Source organism: Penicillium paradoxum (genome assembly GCF_028828445.1).
Source record: "Penicillium paradoxum strain IBT 22861 chromosome Unknown utg000007l_segment0_segment0, whole genome shotgun sequence".
NCBI classification, from domain to species: Eukaryota; Fungi; Ascomycota; class Eurotiomycetes; order Eurotiales; family Aspergillaceae; genus Penicillium; species Penicillium paradoxum.
Window position 1 is genome coordinate 3,216,971 of NW_026643185.1, and position 13,218 is coordinate 3,230,188.

The window sequence follows — 13,218 nt, forward strand, 5'->3', positions numbered from 1 at the left end:
AAACTCTTTTTATAGATCGACCCACGGGTGGACTTCAGGACTAAGGTTCGGATCCGTGGTCTGCCCATGTGATGTGGGGGAGTGATGTAAGCAGGTTGTCCATGACAACCCTCATGTAAACACCCATAGTCCCCAGCCTCTCCACCAACCTCCTCAATTCCAGGAAGGACGTTGGGCTAGATCATCATTGCGCCGGTCATTTCTCTCGTTCTTCCTTCTAGATTTTACTGACGTCTATTCAGGCACTGTACCTTCCTGTTATCCCACGTTTGATATCCACATTCTACGCCCACATTCCAGTGTGCCAGTAATCTACATCTAGATCTGGTGCTGATCACTTGCTTCAATGTATGTACATCGCCCTCAATCGCAATATTGCACGGTGTACTAACACTCTACAAGTGAGTCAAGTCTTGAGCCGTGTGCTCTTGACTACTCTAATCTCATTATGCCTCCATTCTGGCGGATCGAAGATTCCTCCGATATTCCGGTAGCAGACGTGGGTGGACTTTACGTTAGGGATGCCAACAATGATAACAGCCTCAATGCCTCACCTTCCATCAACCTTGAGACCCCCTCTATCTTCGGTCGTGATTCAAAAGACACAAAGCCAGCCTATGGAAAAGGCACGGTCGACCCACACAGCATCAAGATGCAGGGCCTGATGGCCTTGTTTGCCATCATCGGTCTGCTTTTTGTCTTGGCAACGATCTGGTTCTTTTTCTGGGCTAAGAACGGCGGGTTCGTCTGGCGCAAGGGCGACTGGGACGACTACAAGTCCACGGTTCTACGACGAAAGGGACCTAACGGAGAGACTCTAAGTAACGCCACTAAGAGTACTCGGCTCGGAGGCGGAAGCATTGTTGATAGGAATTACACCGACGATGGATATTCGTACACAGAAGGATCATACACCGAGACAGCGACGACCGTGACCGAAGAGAAGTCAAACCGCAGGAAGTTCAAGGAGAACGCTAAAGAAAAGCTTCTCCGACGCAACAAGCGCGACCAATGGGAAGGAGCAGAGGATGCTGACGTGCGCGCATACCGGGAAGAGAAACCGGCCCGCATTGGCGGCATGAATCGCGAAGCCGATGGAACCTACCATGGCAGTGATTATGACACCTCCGCCCCGCCAACCTCCTATCAACAGAGTGAGATGAGTCAATCTCGTGACTTTGCCTATGACCGGCCCCAGCCACGCCGCCAGACCCGTGAGCCTTCTGGCTTCTCTTTCACAGAAGGAAGCGAGGACGTGATCAGTCAAGCAACCGAGGAACGCCGTGTTCGTGACCCATCCACTCGCCGTCATAACCGTCGCCGTGATCGTCGCAGCGAGGTTGCGCCATCGGGTCCACCTCCCGCCCCGTCCTCTCGTACTAGCAGCCCTCGTAAGCACCGTGATCGTCGCTCTGCGGTTAAGGGCCACTACACTGAGCCCCTAGATTTCTCGTCCGCCGGGTCCCGTTCTGAATATCAATACTCCAATGTCGACACCGAAGACTCTGGAACTAAGAGTTACAAGCACCCCATCCCGGGCTTAACGAAGGGATATCGCCGGGATGGACGGAGTCGTCGTCGTGACAGCTTGAGTGACAGTGAGGGCGAGACACAATATTCTTGATTTATGACTGCATATTGGGGCACGTTTTGATGTGTCAGATACCCTGGTTGATGGGGTCTGATTTTGAATGTTCAATATTCTTTGGCTATGGGATCAGCGTCTTTTTTTTTTATCTCGGCATCTGCCGATTGACTTATGGATATGGATATGGGAAATTGTATGGGTCATGTACATAATGAACAGCATCACGATACGAATCGATTTGTGATTAGGAAATGCAGTGATTTCATTGCTCAAATAATCTAATAATTCTGGTTTATAATTGAATCATTGGAAGTTAGTTTCATGGAAGAGACAATCTGTTCCTCTCATAAACACACCTGGTTCAGCTCATCCAGAATATTCAGCAGACGATGAGGCATGGCCCTACCAAATCATACCTTGATAAATCCCAGCCCTTACCCTCCGGGACAGCTTTACATATACGGCAAACGATATCTCCGGTTATATCATGGCAATTACACTCTATAGGCTGTTGCATAGGATGAACAGGATTTTTTTTCAAATCAATACTTGGTTAAGATATCAAGGTCTTGGTTCGGTGGGATTTTGCTGCAACGGAGAGAGGAGAAACCAACTGCACTCGCTATGAGCGTTGAAACGATGATGCTATATAAACTACCCACCTGAATGACTTCTAACATGTTCCACAGTTGCCGCACCATCTTGAAACCAAAGCCTCATTGCCATTTTACTAATATTGTCTGATTCCCAGCCCTTGCTCCTCAGGTCCACTAGTTCAGGTGCAGACTTGAACCGCATGATCTCAAAACTTGAATGTCGCAATCGGTGAAGAAGCCATCGATCCACAAAGGAGCCCTTGTTGACAGGTTGGGCGTGTGCAGCAGCGAAAAAGGGCGATGGGTCGTCAAATTCCGAAGAGCGGAGCGGATCCTCGCACCGCTGGTCCTCTGGTTTCTCCGGTAGAAAGTACTGTATCATCTCGTCCTCTTCATCTTCATCTATATCGCCATCAACCTGGGCGAGATGATTTGAATGCTCGGGATGCGATTCGACTTTATGGCGGGCAAGTTCTAACTCGGATTCGATCTTCGCTTTTTCTCCCGTGTATCGAAGTATAAAATTGATCGAATAATTGTCTTGGGGAATCCCGAGTTTTGCGTGTTGTTCGCGTTGTTCACTCAGGATGAGGTATTCTGTCTCCATCTCCGAGAGCCGTTCCACTAGTATACGCGCCTCGCCGACCATGGAAAGGTATTCGGCCATTTGGGGTGACGGTTCATCTCCATAGTCCGAAGTATAGTCCGCTGAAGAAGAAGCGGTATCCGATTCCATAGCGTCACGATTTGCTAGAGAGTGGCCTTGATTCTCGAGGATTGCTTGCAGCCTCTCTAGGCGTTTGTTGTAATCATACTCCAGTTCTGCCAGTTCATTTTCCTGTCTATGATATTCATTTTCAAGGATGAAATATGATGCAGTGGCATCTTGGAGTTCATTGATCGTGTCATTGATAGCAGCAAGATCATCATGCACGTTTTCGGCAGTTATGAGATTCAACTTGCTCCGCAATGTAATCCGTACGTCGCCCTCCTCGTCCCGTTTCTGGCGCAGCATATGTCGCATCTCTCGGATCCGATGGCGCTTGGCTGAAACATCTTCATGTGCACTTAGCACTTCGTCTAGAAGATTCATCACCTTGGCCCGGGTTTCTTGAGCCGATTCAGGGGGCGGCTCAGGCATGTGATACCATTCGCTTGCTTCATTTGGTTCCGGGAGATATTGGAATCGGAAAGTTGGTACTGATGATGAAGATGTAGACTCGTAGTCGTCCCAGTTATGTAGAGTTTGGGGTAACCACCTCCTGCTCTTGATGGGTTCTTGGCTCTTCTCTCGGATTTCTTGTTCTGCTAAGCCGAATATCGGCGTGGTTGGTGTCGTTTTCTGAACTTCCTCGGAATGAAACGCAGACTGTGGCTGTTGAGTCTCCGATCCTGTGGAATTCCATATTCTATCATCCCCTTGTATCTCCTCCAGTTGTGGAATTGGAGGCTGCGGGGCAAATGAACAGTCGTCCAGGCAGGCTTCACTCCTGCTTTTGGCCCCGACATTTGCTATAGAAGACGGCTACGTGATATCATGATAAGTGTCTATTGTAATACAGGTCGACAGGGCCAACTAACCTGTGATGACCGATTCCATAAGGTGCCTGGCCAAGATGCCATTCTCTATGTGTTTGCACGGTAGTTCCCGATTACATCTCGCACATGACGGAAGTCAGACGCCAACACCTTCGAATATCGGCGATGGCCGTTCGAATGTGAAGAGTGAACGTTATTGAGATCCGAGTGACTGGACAAGTGAAAATGTGAGAGCCTCGCGAGTTACCTGCTTCAGGGGGGGTGAAAGAGTCACAGGCGCAGTGGCGCGTTGGTACCCGAACAGAAGACTCCAATGGCCGTTGCTCCGAGGGCTCCTGCACTGCATTAGCGCCCGGTTCTCAGCTGTCTTGCTGACATTCAGTTGGTCGAGAAAAATAAAATACAGGGGCGATTGAGGCCTATCAGCCACTCTTTTCCTCATAATCAACCTTCTGGATTTCTATTGGGGCAGAATGATCATGTGCTGGTTGCAGCGCCCTCTCTTCCGCGAGTGAGCGCTTGACAACAAATCAACTCGATTCATTGCATACGCGACATGCACATTATGTACAAAATGAATTTGCACTATGAAGACGGACCGAGCCGCATGATACGACAATGGGTACTTGAGGTGGAGTGAGATCCAAAACTGTCGCGATACACCCTCAAACGCCTTGATATGTTTACCTGGTCTTTCTCGATTTCGTGTATACCAGATAGGCAAACATCATGGCTGGAGACTGGATATTGAGTCATGAACACAGCCGATGGTATCGGCCCTACTATGATCATTCAGGTGGGCATTACTGCTATGTATATAGCGACTTACGTGGATCTAATCAAGACAGAAGGGAATATTTATTACGAATGGGACCAGCCAGGCGGCAGTCGAACTGCCGCACCCGCAAATCAAGATTCAAGGTTGGTTCATCCTTCGCGTGTGAAGATTCCTAGTCAATAATGTATTTGATAGAAGTGTTACCTCGCGCCAAAGCGCCTCCGGGGCCGCGCTTTCCAGGCCCGACGATGTATACCGACATCAGGTCCCGATTCCCAATTCAGGCCATCATGCGACTCGCCCAGATCCACAGCGGCCGGCTGCGCTCGATTACAGCCAAGGAGATGCCAATGATCGACCGGCCTTTGATCGCCGACCTTCGGACGCTGGATATTCGCGACCTGTCAGTCAGCGTCGGGTGGATAGTGGCGTATATATTGGTACAGGGGCAACCAACCATACCATTCAGTCTACATGGGGCCAGGAAACGCCTCATGGAACACACCGCGGTCCGGCCGGTCGCAAAACAGGGCGCGAGAGCATATCCAACCGGAACGAAGCCGCCTCATCGAAAAGTGATGCGTCCACTCCGCATGGCCTTGTTGAGGATCTACAAGGATTGAGTCTGGGGGATCACCCAACCTCGCATATAGTGCCCACATATGGCGAGAGCAGTCAGAGCCACCGCAATGACCCCATTTTGGGAGATGCCCAACGAAGATACGACAGTGATGTAGTAAGTACTATCATCCCCTATTTATGTTACTTGATTGGCTAATTTTGACCTATAGCAAAAATCATTTTTGGGGCCCTCATACTCAATCACAGGCCGCGATAGTGAGACATTGGATCGTCGTAAGCAATGGACTGGGCTGTTTCTCAATCGATATCTAGGGCCATGAACTGACGAAATATTTGTGTGGACCAGGCTATCAAAGGCAGAGAGAGGCTTGGAAATTTTTTCGAGTGGGCAAGGTATATTCACGCAAGCCAAATGGATCTGTATTTAAAGCCTGCTAATAATTGCCGTTGTATAGGTTTTTTCAATGCTCTATCATGAGAATGCAGGCTCACATGGGACTGTACTCAGTCAACAATTAAGCCCATTCACCACGGGCAAGTACGGAGAGTCTATATACAGTAGCATCCGCCGCATGGTGGTAGTTAGAGAGCGGAAGGGGTGCTGCTGGTGTATGTATGTGGAATTTCCAAGCTTCCAAGAGTTTTCAGCTGTGTGATAACATGCTGATCCACCATTTTAGTCCCATTGCTACCTACGGTGGACAAGGCGTAGCTAAGTCCGGGGTCGACGTGCCCAAGCATGCCGTCATCTATATGCGAGGTGATGAACCTCACTCTTCGCGAGCAGAGCCTCGTATGATTAAGGAGCCTCTAGAGGTCGAACCCGCCAAGGCTGATCAGAAGCTGGATCGTATGTCTCGGGTGAACTTTGGCAAGATCTACACTGTCGAGCACAATGTCAAAGTTCTTCCCGTAGGCAAAATCACGGAAGCATCCCAAGCGAAATTTCTAGAGTATGCAAACTACGAGTTTTTGAGATGATGATTAGGAGCGCCAAACACCCATGCATTTGGCCGATATGCGAGATGCTTCGTCATCAATCACTCTGGCAATTGGAAGGGTTCCTGCCAAAAACTGATCATCCTATGTAGTCAGTTGAGATCTTGCTATTCTGTTATACGACTTTCTGCCCTTTTTTACTCTCTCTCTCTTGGTATTCTTTCCTTTCTTTCTTCTTTCTTCCTATCCTTTATGTTCTGTCTTCTTATCATGTTAAGCACAGTAATACGTGAAGTGCCATACCATGTGGACGCCTATTGAATTTAATATCTAGTGAGCATGAGCATATCTGCTTCCTATTGTTATTTTGGAGTATTCATTTAGATTAGATCTTGAAAACAAAGCTTCGACCTCTATCGCTTGATCTATACATTGGGTATTCAATACTAAGATGGTATGCCTACTTACCGCTAGTATGATTTCTGATAATAGCACAAATTTCTAGTATATTTCTACACATTGTCTTAGATCCAAGATGAGCACTACGGAATAATTGAACTATCCAAGATATTTCAAGTTCGTCCCAACACTGTTCTATAGATATCATTTCTGCCTGAGGCATCACCAATTATGTCAACATGCTCCAGTGCCCAAATCTTCCAACTCACCGCCCGCGACAATCTCACCGCCCGACAAAATTTCCCAAAAAAGTTTCAACTTCCTCAGATTCCATCAAGCAAATGCCTAGCACAATCACAATGAAGCGCAAGCTGGACGCAAACGATGTCCCATCCCCCGAGGCCGCTGCGGCCGAGGACCAAGAACTCGACTTTGAAGCCCTGAACCTCGACCCTCGATTGCGCCAAGCTCTCATTAAGGAAAAGTTCACCAAACCTACACTTGTACAGTCCAAGGCGATTCCTCTTGCATTGGAAGGAAAGGATATCCTTGGTGAGTGGACCATCTCAAATTGACGTGTCAAAAGAGTTCCGCTGACAGAAATAGCCCGTGCGAAAACCGGCTCTGGCAAAACCGCCGCCTATGTCCTCCCGATCTTGCAAGCCATCCTCCAGCAGAAGACTGTTCGTAACCTCTTTTCCTCATCTGATTGTTGCAGAGGAATACAAAAAGTCTAACATTGATCGATCAGGCCGACCCCTCCTCCAAAGCCACAACTGCTCTCATCCTTGTCCCCACTCGCGAGCTTGCAGAACAGGTTCAAAAAGTGATTACATCTTTCGCTATTTTCTGCGGAAAGGATATCCGGTCAATCAACTTGACTCAGAAGGTGTCCGATGAAGTTCAGCGTTCATTGTTGGCCGATTTCCCGGATATCGTTGTTTCCACGCCTACCAGAGTTTACAGCAACGTCAACAACTCCGCTTTGTCGCTCGATAAAATCACGCATTTGGTCATCGATGAGGCAGATCTCGTTCTGTCTTACGGATATGACGAAGAAATCAATGCGCTTTCCAAGGCAATTCCGCGTGGGGCGCAGACATTCTTGATGAGTGCTACACTCACTTCAGAGGTCGATACATTGAAGGACTTGTACTGCCGAAACCCGGTGATTCTTAAGCTGGAGGAGAAGGAAGAGAAGGGTGCTGGTGTCAGCCAGTTTATCGTCCGGTAAGACAATGTGCTACATTTCATTTACAACATTCACTGATCAAATTCCAACAGATGCGCGGAAGATGAGAAGTTCCTTCTCACCTACGTCATTTTCAAACTGCAGCTTATCAAGGGCAAGGTCATCATTTTTGTGGCAGATGTGGACCGATGCTACCGTGTGAAGCTCTTCCTTGAACAGTTCGGCCTCAAGAGCTGTGTCCTCAACTCAGAACTCCCTATCAACTCCCGAATCCACGTTGTGGAAGAGTTCAACAAGGGTGTCTACGATATCATTGTTGCAGCCGATGAGCAAGAAGTAATGGGAGTGGCCAAATCTAAGAAGTCTCGCCAAGCCAAGGAGGCTGAAGAAGAGGAATCTAAAGAAGAGGAAGCCAAAGAAGAGATGGGAAGCAGCGAGGATGAAGAGGCAGTTGATGAGAGCGAAAAGGCCAAGAAGCCGCAAACACAGAAGCGCCGCAAGATGACTAGCAAGGAGAAGGATTACAGCATTGCTCGTGGCATTGATTTCCAAAATGTCGCCTGCGTCCTCAACTTCGACCTCCCTACCACCTCCAAATCTTACACCCACCGCATCGGACGTACCGGCCGCGCTGGCAAGGCAGGAATGGCCCTTTCATTCGTTGTTCCCACCGAGAAGCACGGCAAGCACAGACCCACCTCAATCCCCAGCACAAAGCACGACGAAGCCATGCTCGCCAAGATCATCAAGAGACAAACTAAGCTCGGCCATGAAGTCAAGCCCTACCACTTCGAGATGTCGCAAGTCGACGCCTTCCGATACCGTATGACCGATGCTCTCCGCGCTGTGACTAGACTGGCAGTGCAGGAAGCTCGAGGACGCGAGATCCGACAGGAACTAATCAAGAGTGAGAAGTTGAAGCGCCATTTCGAGGATAACCCCGATGAGCTGCGACAGCTGCGTCACGACGGCGAGCTCCGTGCTGCGCGTGTCCAGGCGCATCTTAAGCATGTCCCCGATTACCTGATGCCTGCTAAGGGCCGCAAGGGTCTTTCAAAGGAGAATGTTGGGTATGTTGGCTTCTCAAAGTCAAAGCAGAACCGCATCCGCAAGGCGAGAGACCGCAACCGTGCTCGTGGAAAGTCCGGTGGAAAGGTTGATCCTTTGAAGACATTTAATCGGTCGAAGAAATAGTTACATAGTTTAAAATCGGTGGGCGTTTGGTCCGGATACCATTGTACAGTCAGATATGAATAAAAAGAATTTCGATTTACACCTATGATACAAATGCGTATTTAGGCATTTCTTTTATTAAAAGCTGTGCGTTGTACATATTTTATGGTCCCCGTAGCAAGTCCTCACAAGTAGACTGAGAACTCATGCCCATTCGGCGGCCTGATTATCTCAGTGTCGATGTCTTCCAGTCCCAGTCCGAGCTCAATTTCAATCCATTTCCTCCCACTTCTCAACTGTCGAATGTGTCTCTGCACATCACGCGCGTTTTGAATGTGATATGCACAAAGGGAATCTGCTGAGAGCGTTTGCGAGGCAGTTTCAGGGAACGACAAATCCAAGGAACTGTTGGATTTCGCCAGATCCAGGAAGCCAGGGCCGATCCCAAGCCACTCGATATCTCTCCATGATCCATTCCACTCCGGACCAACATTATCAGGGCTGTATGGTATGCCGTTGGGATCGTCCCCGACCCAACTCAAGGCTGGCAGCCACTGGGCACAGCCCTCAAGATCCAACCATTTTAGACAGTAGGTTGAGCGCGAGAGCTGGCGAAGGACACTCGCAGCTTCTGCCCAGTGGTCCTCTAAGGCATCTGAAGCCGAAGACTTGATCATCGCTTCGCGAATACGTTCAGGGGCAGCACTTGGGTTGCGATGTGGTATTGGCCAGTGTGCAAGTGAGAGATGAGTTATGGTAGGCAGGTGTGCCATTAAATTGAGAAGAGCGGGCCAGCTTGCAGCACTAGGCTTCGGGTGTGCTAAAGACAATGCGCGAAGTTTGGGGAAGCGAAGAGTTTGGGTAATACTCATGGGGACGGATGGAGCCAGATCATCATCTGGTGTAGCTTTCCCTTTGCCTTCGTCGATTTCTTCGTCCCACGAAGATGGGACGGCCTCTATTGTGTCGCGACTTAGAGCCGGAGCTGGCGAGTGTATCATTTCGTGTGTGAGCTGCTTGAGAGTTATCCATCTTCCCAGAGCATTTCCCAAATCCAACTGCGCAATTTGAAAATCTCCGTTGACGCCCATTGACTCGCTGAAATCTGGATTGTCCTTGCTGAGTTGATCCTGGTCTTCCTGGGTCAAAAAGAGCGGTTTCAGCCCCTTCATATACCCGTCCAGAGACAAGCCTCTTGCATATACAGCAACATAACTCAATAGCAGTTCCTTGATATGATTTGGGAGTTGAGACAGAAATGGACCGTCGAATTCAATGTGCCAAGACCAGTTTAAAGCCATCGATTTTAGTAACAGATGTAGCAGACTTCTCCTATCAGGAAAGAGCGGCCTCTGGAGCCGATTTAGTCGGTGAATGTCCTGCTCCAAGGGCCCTGGGACTCGGCTCAGGAACCCTTGGTCTTTTTCTGCATCATCGTTCCGAGAGAGCCAACTCGCAGGCGGCGGAGGTCCCACAGTTCGCCGAGACGGACGAACACCGAACAGCGTGCGACGACCACCTGGGCGAGGTCGCGGCGGTAAGGTTTCGGGAAGCTCTAGCAGACCTCGAAGAGACGGGTGAACGGATCGCGGAGTGATAAAGGCACGTTGAGCACGTTGGGAGCTTGGAGGATCATCGGGGGATGGACTAGGGATCTGGGTGCGACGAAGGTGACTGATCAAATCGTTAACTGACGCCGTCGTTGACGAGCCCCGGACCCCAGACCCGCCATGCTGACGAGACTCAGATGGCGCGAGACTGGGGTGTGCTGAGCTGGCAGGTTTTGCGTGAAACCACTGGTGCTTTTTCGGCATCTGCGGTCGAATGCGGAGTTGACGGAGGCAATGATGCCCCGCGTCATATCGCTTATCGCCCCCAGTCCTGATCTATACAAGAGTTTACCGCCTTTGGGAAACAAATAGGACTAAAATGACGCTCATAGTTCATAGTTGCTCATAATCAAATCTATACAATACTGTACAGTCTATCTACAAGGGCTTAGATATCCCGAACCCAGGAATCGTCCTTCATGTGGCCCTCACGCTTGTGGCCCTCCGCTAGCCAGGTATCTACCAAGCCTTCCTTCGGATCCTCATCGGGCAATCCGCGTGATCGGCGGACATCCAAGACAAGGTTTCTGATCTTCAAGGTGACCTCTTTGCGCAGCTCCACGGCTTCCTTGTCATTCAGCAGCTCATCACTCAGCACACCAATAGGCAGATCACGAGATTCGGGGTAGCTCTTTTCGACTCTCGCTTTCAGCTTCTGCCAACGGGATCTCATGTCTCCGAACACAACCTCTGAGTCTACCTTTGAGCCAAAGGTGACACTGACCTGTTTGCCCGGCCGAGGAAGGAAACGTGGGAACTCCCGACTCTCATGCATGACATCGTCGAAGCCCTCAATCCACATGGGAACCACATCCGGGCATTCTTTGGGCTCTAGAATAAGCCGAGCAATTCCCCACTTGAAATAGCGCATGGTCTTCCGTGGTGACTGGTGAATCTTGCCTTCCGGGAAAATATGAACCCATGAATTCGAGTTGCAGGAATATGCTGAAGGTGCCAGGTGTGCATCGTGGCCATTGGTTGTGTAGGCGACTTCAAGGTCCGAGAAAGGATCAACGCAGACGCTTTCGCGGCTCCAACGCTGATATTCCGGTAGGGCGCGGTGGTGGTCGACGGGGAAAGGACCCTTCGATAAAAGGCGAACAGCCTCGGTCATAGCGGGTTGAGCTAGGCCACCGAATATGGAATGCGCAGAACGATGTGTTGGCAAGACTTGTCCCATGGTGAAGAATAGTGACAGCGGTCTACAGTCATCTCCAGTAAGCAAAATAATACATGGAAGCATCCGGATGATTCGTGAGATACCTTGTCTGATAGCAAATATCATGGCTTCCAAATGACCATCGCTTATTCCAAAACCGCATAGGCAAAATGCCCCAAATCAATGGGTCATCCATTCTGGTATCCCGGCGCAACGTCAGCCATTTTCACAATTGTGGTATGAGTTGCCTTGATTCAGGTGGTTGGAGACACGTACACGCTAATGTGATTCGATACTATTTCGAGACAAAAAAATTAGCAACTGCATTGATCTGATGCAGTGCGCTGTGACTTGACATACCTGTAATCAATCCTCGCGTTCGCTTGGAAATATCACGACGGGAGTCCAATAATTCCGTGAATTCCTCTTCCCCATAGCATTTTGCGTGACATAAAGCCGAGAGGAAACCACGACATAAGCCCGCAACTCCAAGCATCGCTGTATTGGAGAGTACCCTCCAGGGGAGGGACGGGGATTCCGCCGTTGCGCTCGAGTCCATGGTGGATAGTGTAAGAGTGCTATGCGCAATCCATGAACAGGGAAGATCTTCGGGCAAGCTAAAGAAGCCTGAATAGACCTTTCTCCAAAAGCAGGTGCGACTGAGTCGAGTGAAGTTTCAAAAAAAAAAAATATCGCGTCCCTCGGAGTTCGACATTCTGTCGAAATCACATGATTTTGGTTGGGGTAATCATTCACGGCAAATCACCAGTCCAGCATTACGATTCTATAATGATATGGCAGATGATAATTCAAAATCAGCAGTTAATCTCACTGATCCAATTGAAATATCGCAGATATCCTCGATATCTACTGTATCAATCCGTAAATTAGTGATTAGATCTGTTGCTTTTCTATACATCCTGCGCACGGACCAGCTACACTCCCGACTCCGAGCACGATTTTCTTCCGCCTACACCCTGACAACATCACCAAGCAACAATGTTCAAGTCAACCCAAGCACTATTTGGTGGTCTTCTCTGGTGCGTATTTAGATTCCGAGTCTGATTCACAACCACAAACGAGCCCAATCTAACAGTTCCTCCCGAATCACAGGAAGACCCCGTGGCGTCTCTCCTCTCCTCAGAAGGCACGTCAGCGCAAGCGCCTGCGCTCCGTGGATCGCGTCGTCGACACCGTCAGTGCCGCACTCGAGCGGAATGGTCAGACCTCCAAGGCTGTGACCCGGTGGTTCGCGGAGATGCCGCGCGAGGAGGAAATGCTGCCGAAGGACAAGTACACTCTTTTCGATAAGAAGGAGAAGAGTTACCGCAAGAGCATCCACAGTACGTCCTTGTTCCAATTCCGTTTGACCTGAATACACCAATTGTGGTTCAATGTTACCTTGAAGGGATGAGCTAACCACTTCATTTTCTTATAGAGCTGCCCAAGTGGACTCGTGTCAGCCAGCGTGTCAACCCTCCCGGTTTCTAAACGGATTCTTTTCCCCCCGCACATGTACTATACATCCGAAACTCGCCTCCGGCGGGGGGCTTGTCGGAGCGAAAAACAACATATGGACTACCGGAGTTTTGGCTTTTTGGAATTGCAGCGCGGCCACTCTGAACCGGATGGTGGCTTACGACTTTCCATTATTACCCCAGCG

The 13,218-nt window shown here is 49.5% G+C and overlaps 7 protein-coding genes across 7 annotated transcripts; 4 read left to right on the plus strand and 3 right to left on the minus strand.

The window, feature by feature from the left end:
* Positions 1 to 448: 448 nt before the first annotated feature.
* On the plus strand, positions 449 to 1,624 carry N7457_008721 (uncharacterized protein; the record flags this gene model as incomplete). Its single annotated transcript, XM_057179764.1, has 1 exon — positions 449 to 1,624. One exon carries the CDS (start codon positions 449 to 451, stop codon positions 1,622 to 1,624), a length of 1,176 nt encoding a protein of 391 aa, XP_057028150.1.
* Positions 1,625 to 2,242: 618 nt separating this feature from the next.
* On the minus strand, positions 2,243 to 3,807 carry N7457_008722 (uncharacterized protein; the record flags this gene model as incomplete). Its single annotated transcript, XM_057179765.1, has 2 exons — positions 2,243 to 3,709; positions 3,766 to 3,807. The coding sequence occupies 2 exons, from the start codon at positions 3,805 to 3,807 to the stop codon at positions 2,243 to 2,245; spliced, it is 1,509 nt and encodes a 502-aa protein (XP_057028151.1).
* Positions 3,808 to 4,477: 670 nt separating this feature from the next.
* N7457_008723 (uncharacterized protein) lies at positions 4,478 to 6,064 on the plus strand (the record flags this gene model as incomplete). The annotated part of the gene is made up of 5 exons (XM_057179766.1): positions 4,478 to 4,644; positions 4,697 to 5,237; positions 5,396 to 5,476; positions 5,539 to 5,696; positions 5,764 to 6,064. 5 exons carry the CDS (start codon positions 4,478 to 4,480, stop codon positions 6,062 to 6,064), a joined length of 1,248 nt encoding a protein of 415 aa, XP_057028152.1.
* A 698-nt stretch (positions 6,065 to 6,762) lies between these two features.
* On the plus strand, positions 6,763 to 8,807 carry dbp9 (ATP-dependent DNA/RNA helicase; the record flags this gene model as incomplete). The annotated part of the gene is made up of 4 exons (XM_057179767.1): positions 6,763 to 6,973; positions 7,028 to 7,104; positions 7,173 to 7,651; positions 7,706 to 8,807. 4 exons carry the CDS (start codon positions 6,763 to 6,765, stop codon positions 8,805 to 8,807), a joined length of 1,869 nt encoding a protein of 622 aa, XP_057028153.1.
* Positions 8,808 to 8,971: 164 nt separating this feature from the next.
* On the minus strand, positions 8,972 to 10,600 carry N7457_008725 (uncharacterized protein; the record flags this gene model as incomplete). The annotated part of the gene is made up of 1 exon (XM_057179768.1): positions 8,972 to 10,600. One exon carries the CDS (start codon positions 10,598 to 10,600, stop codon positions 8,972 to 8,974), a length of 1,629 nt encoding a protein of 542 aa, XP_057028154.1.
* Positions 10,601 to 10,784: 184 nt separating this feature from the next.
* On the minus strand, positions 10,785 to 12,114 carry N7457_008726 (tafazzin; the record flags this gene model as incomplete). The annotated part of the gene is made up of 3 exons (XM_057179769.1): positions 10,785 to 11,664; positions 11,832 to 11,850; positions 11,916 to 12,114. The coding sequence occupies 3 exons, from the start codon at positions 12,112 to 12,114 to the stop codon at positions 10,785 to 10,787; spliced, it is 1,098 nt and encodes a 365-aa protein (XP_057028155.1).
* Positions 12,115 to 12,554: 440 nt separating this feature from the next.
* On the plus strand, positions 12,555 to 13,046 carry N7457_008727 (mitochondrial 54S ribosomal protein mL60; the record flags this gene model as incomplete). Its single annotated transcript, XM_057179770.1, has 3 exons — positions 12,555 to 12,595; positions 12,669 to 12,898; positions 12,994 to 13,046. 3 exons carry the CDS (start codon positions 12,555 to 12,557, stop codon positions 13,044 to 13,046), a joined length of 324 nt encoding a protein of 107 aa, XP_057028156.1.
* Between the last annotated feature and the right edge of the window lie 172 nt (positions 13,047 to 13,218).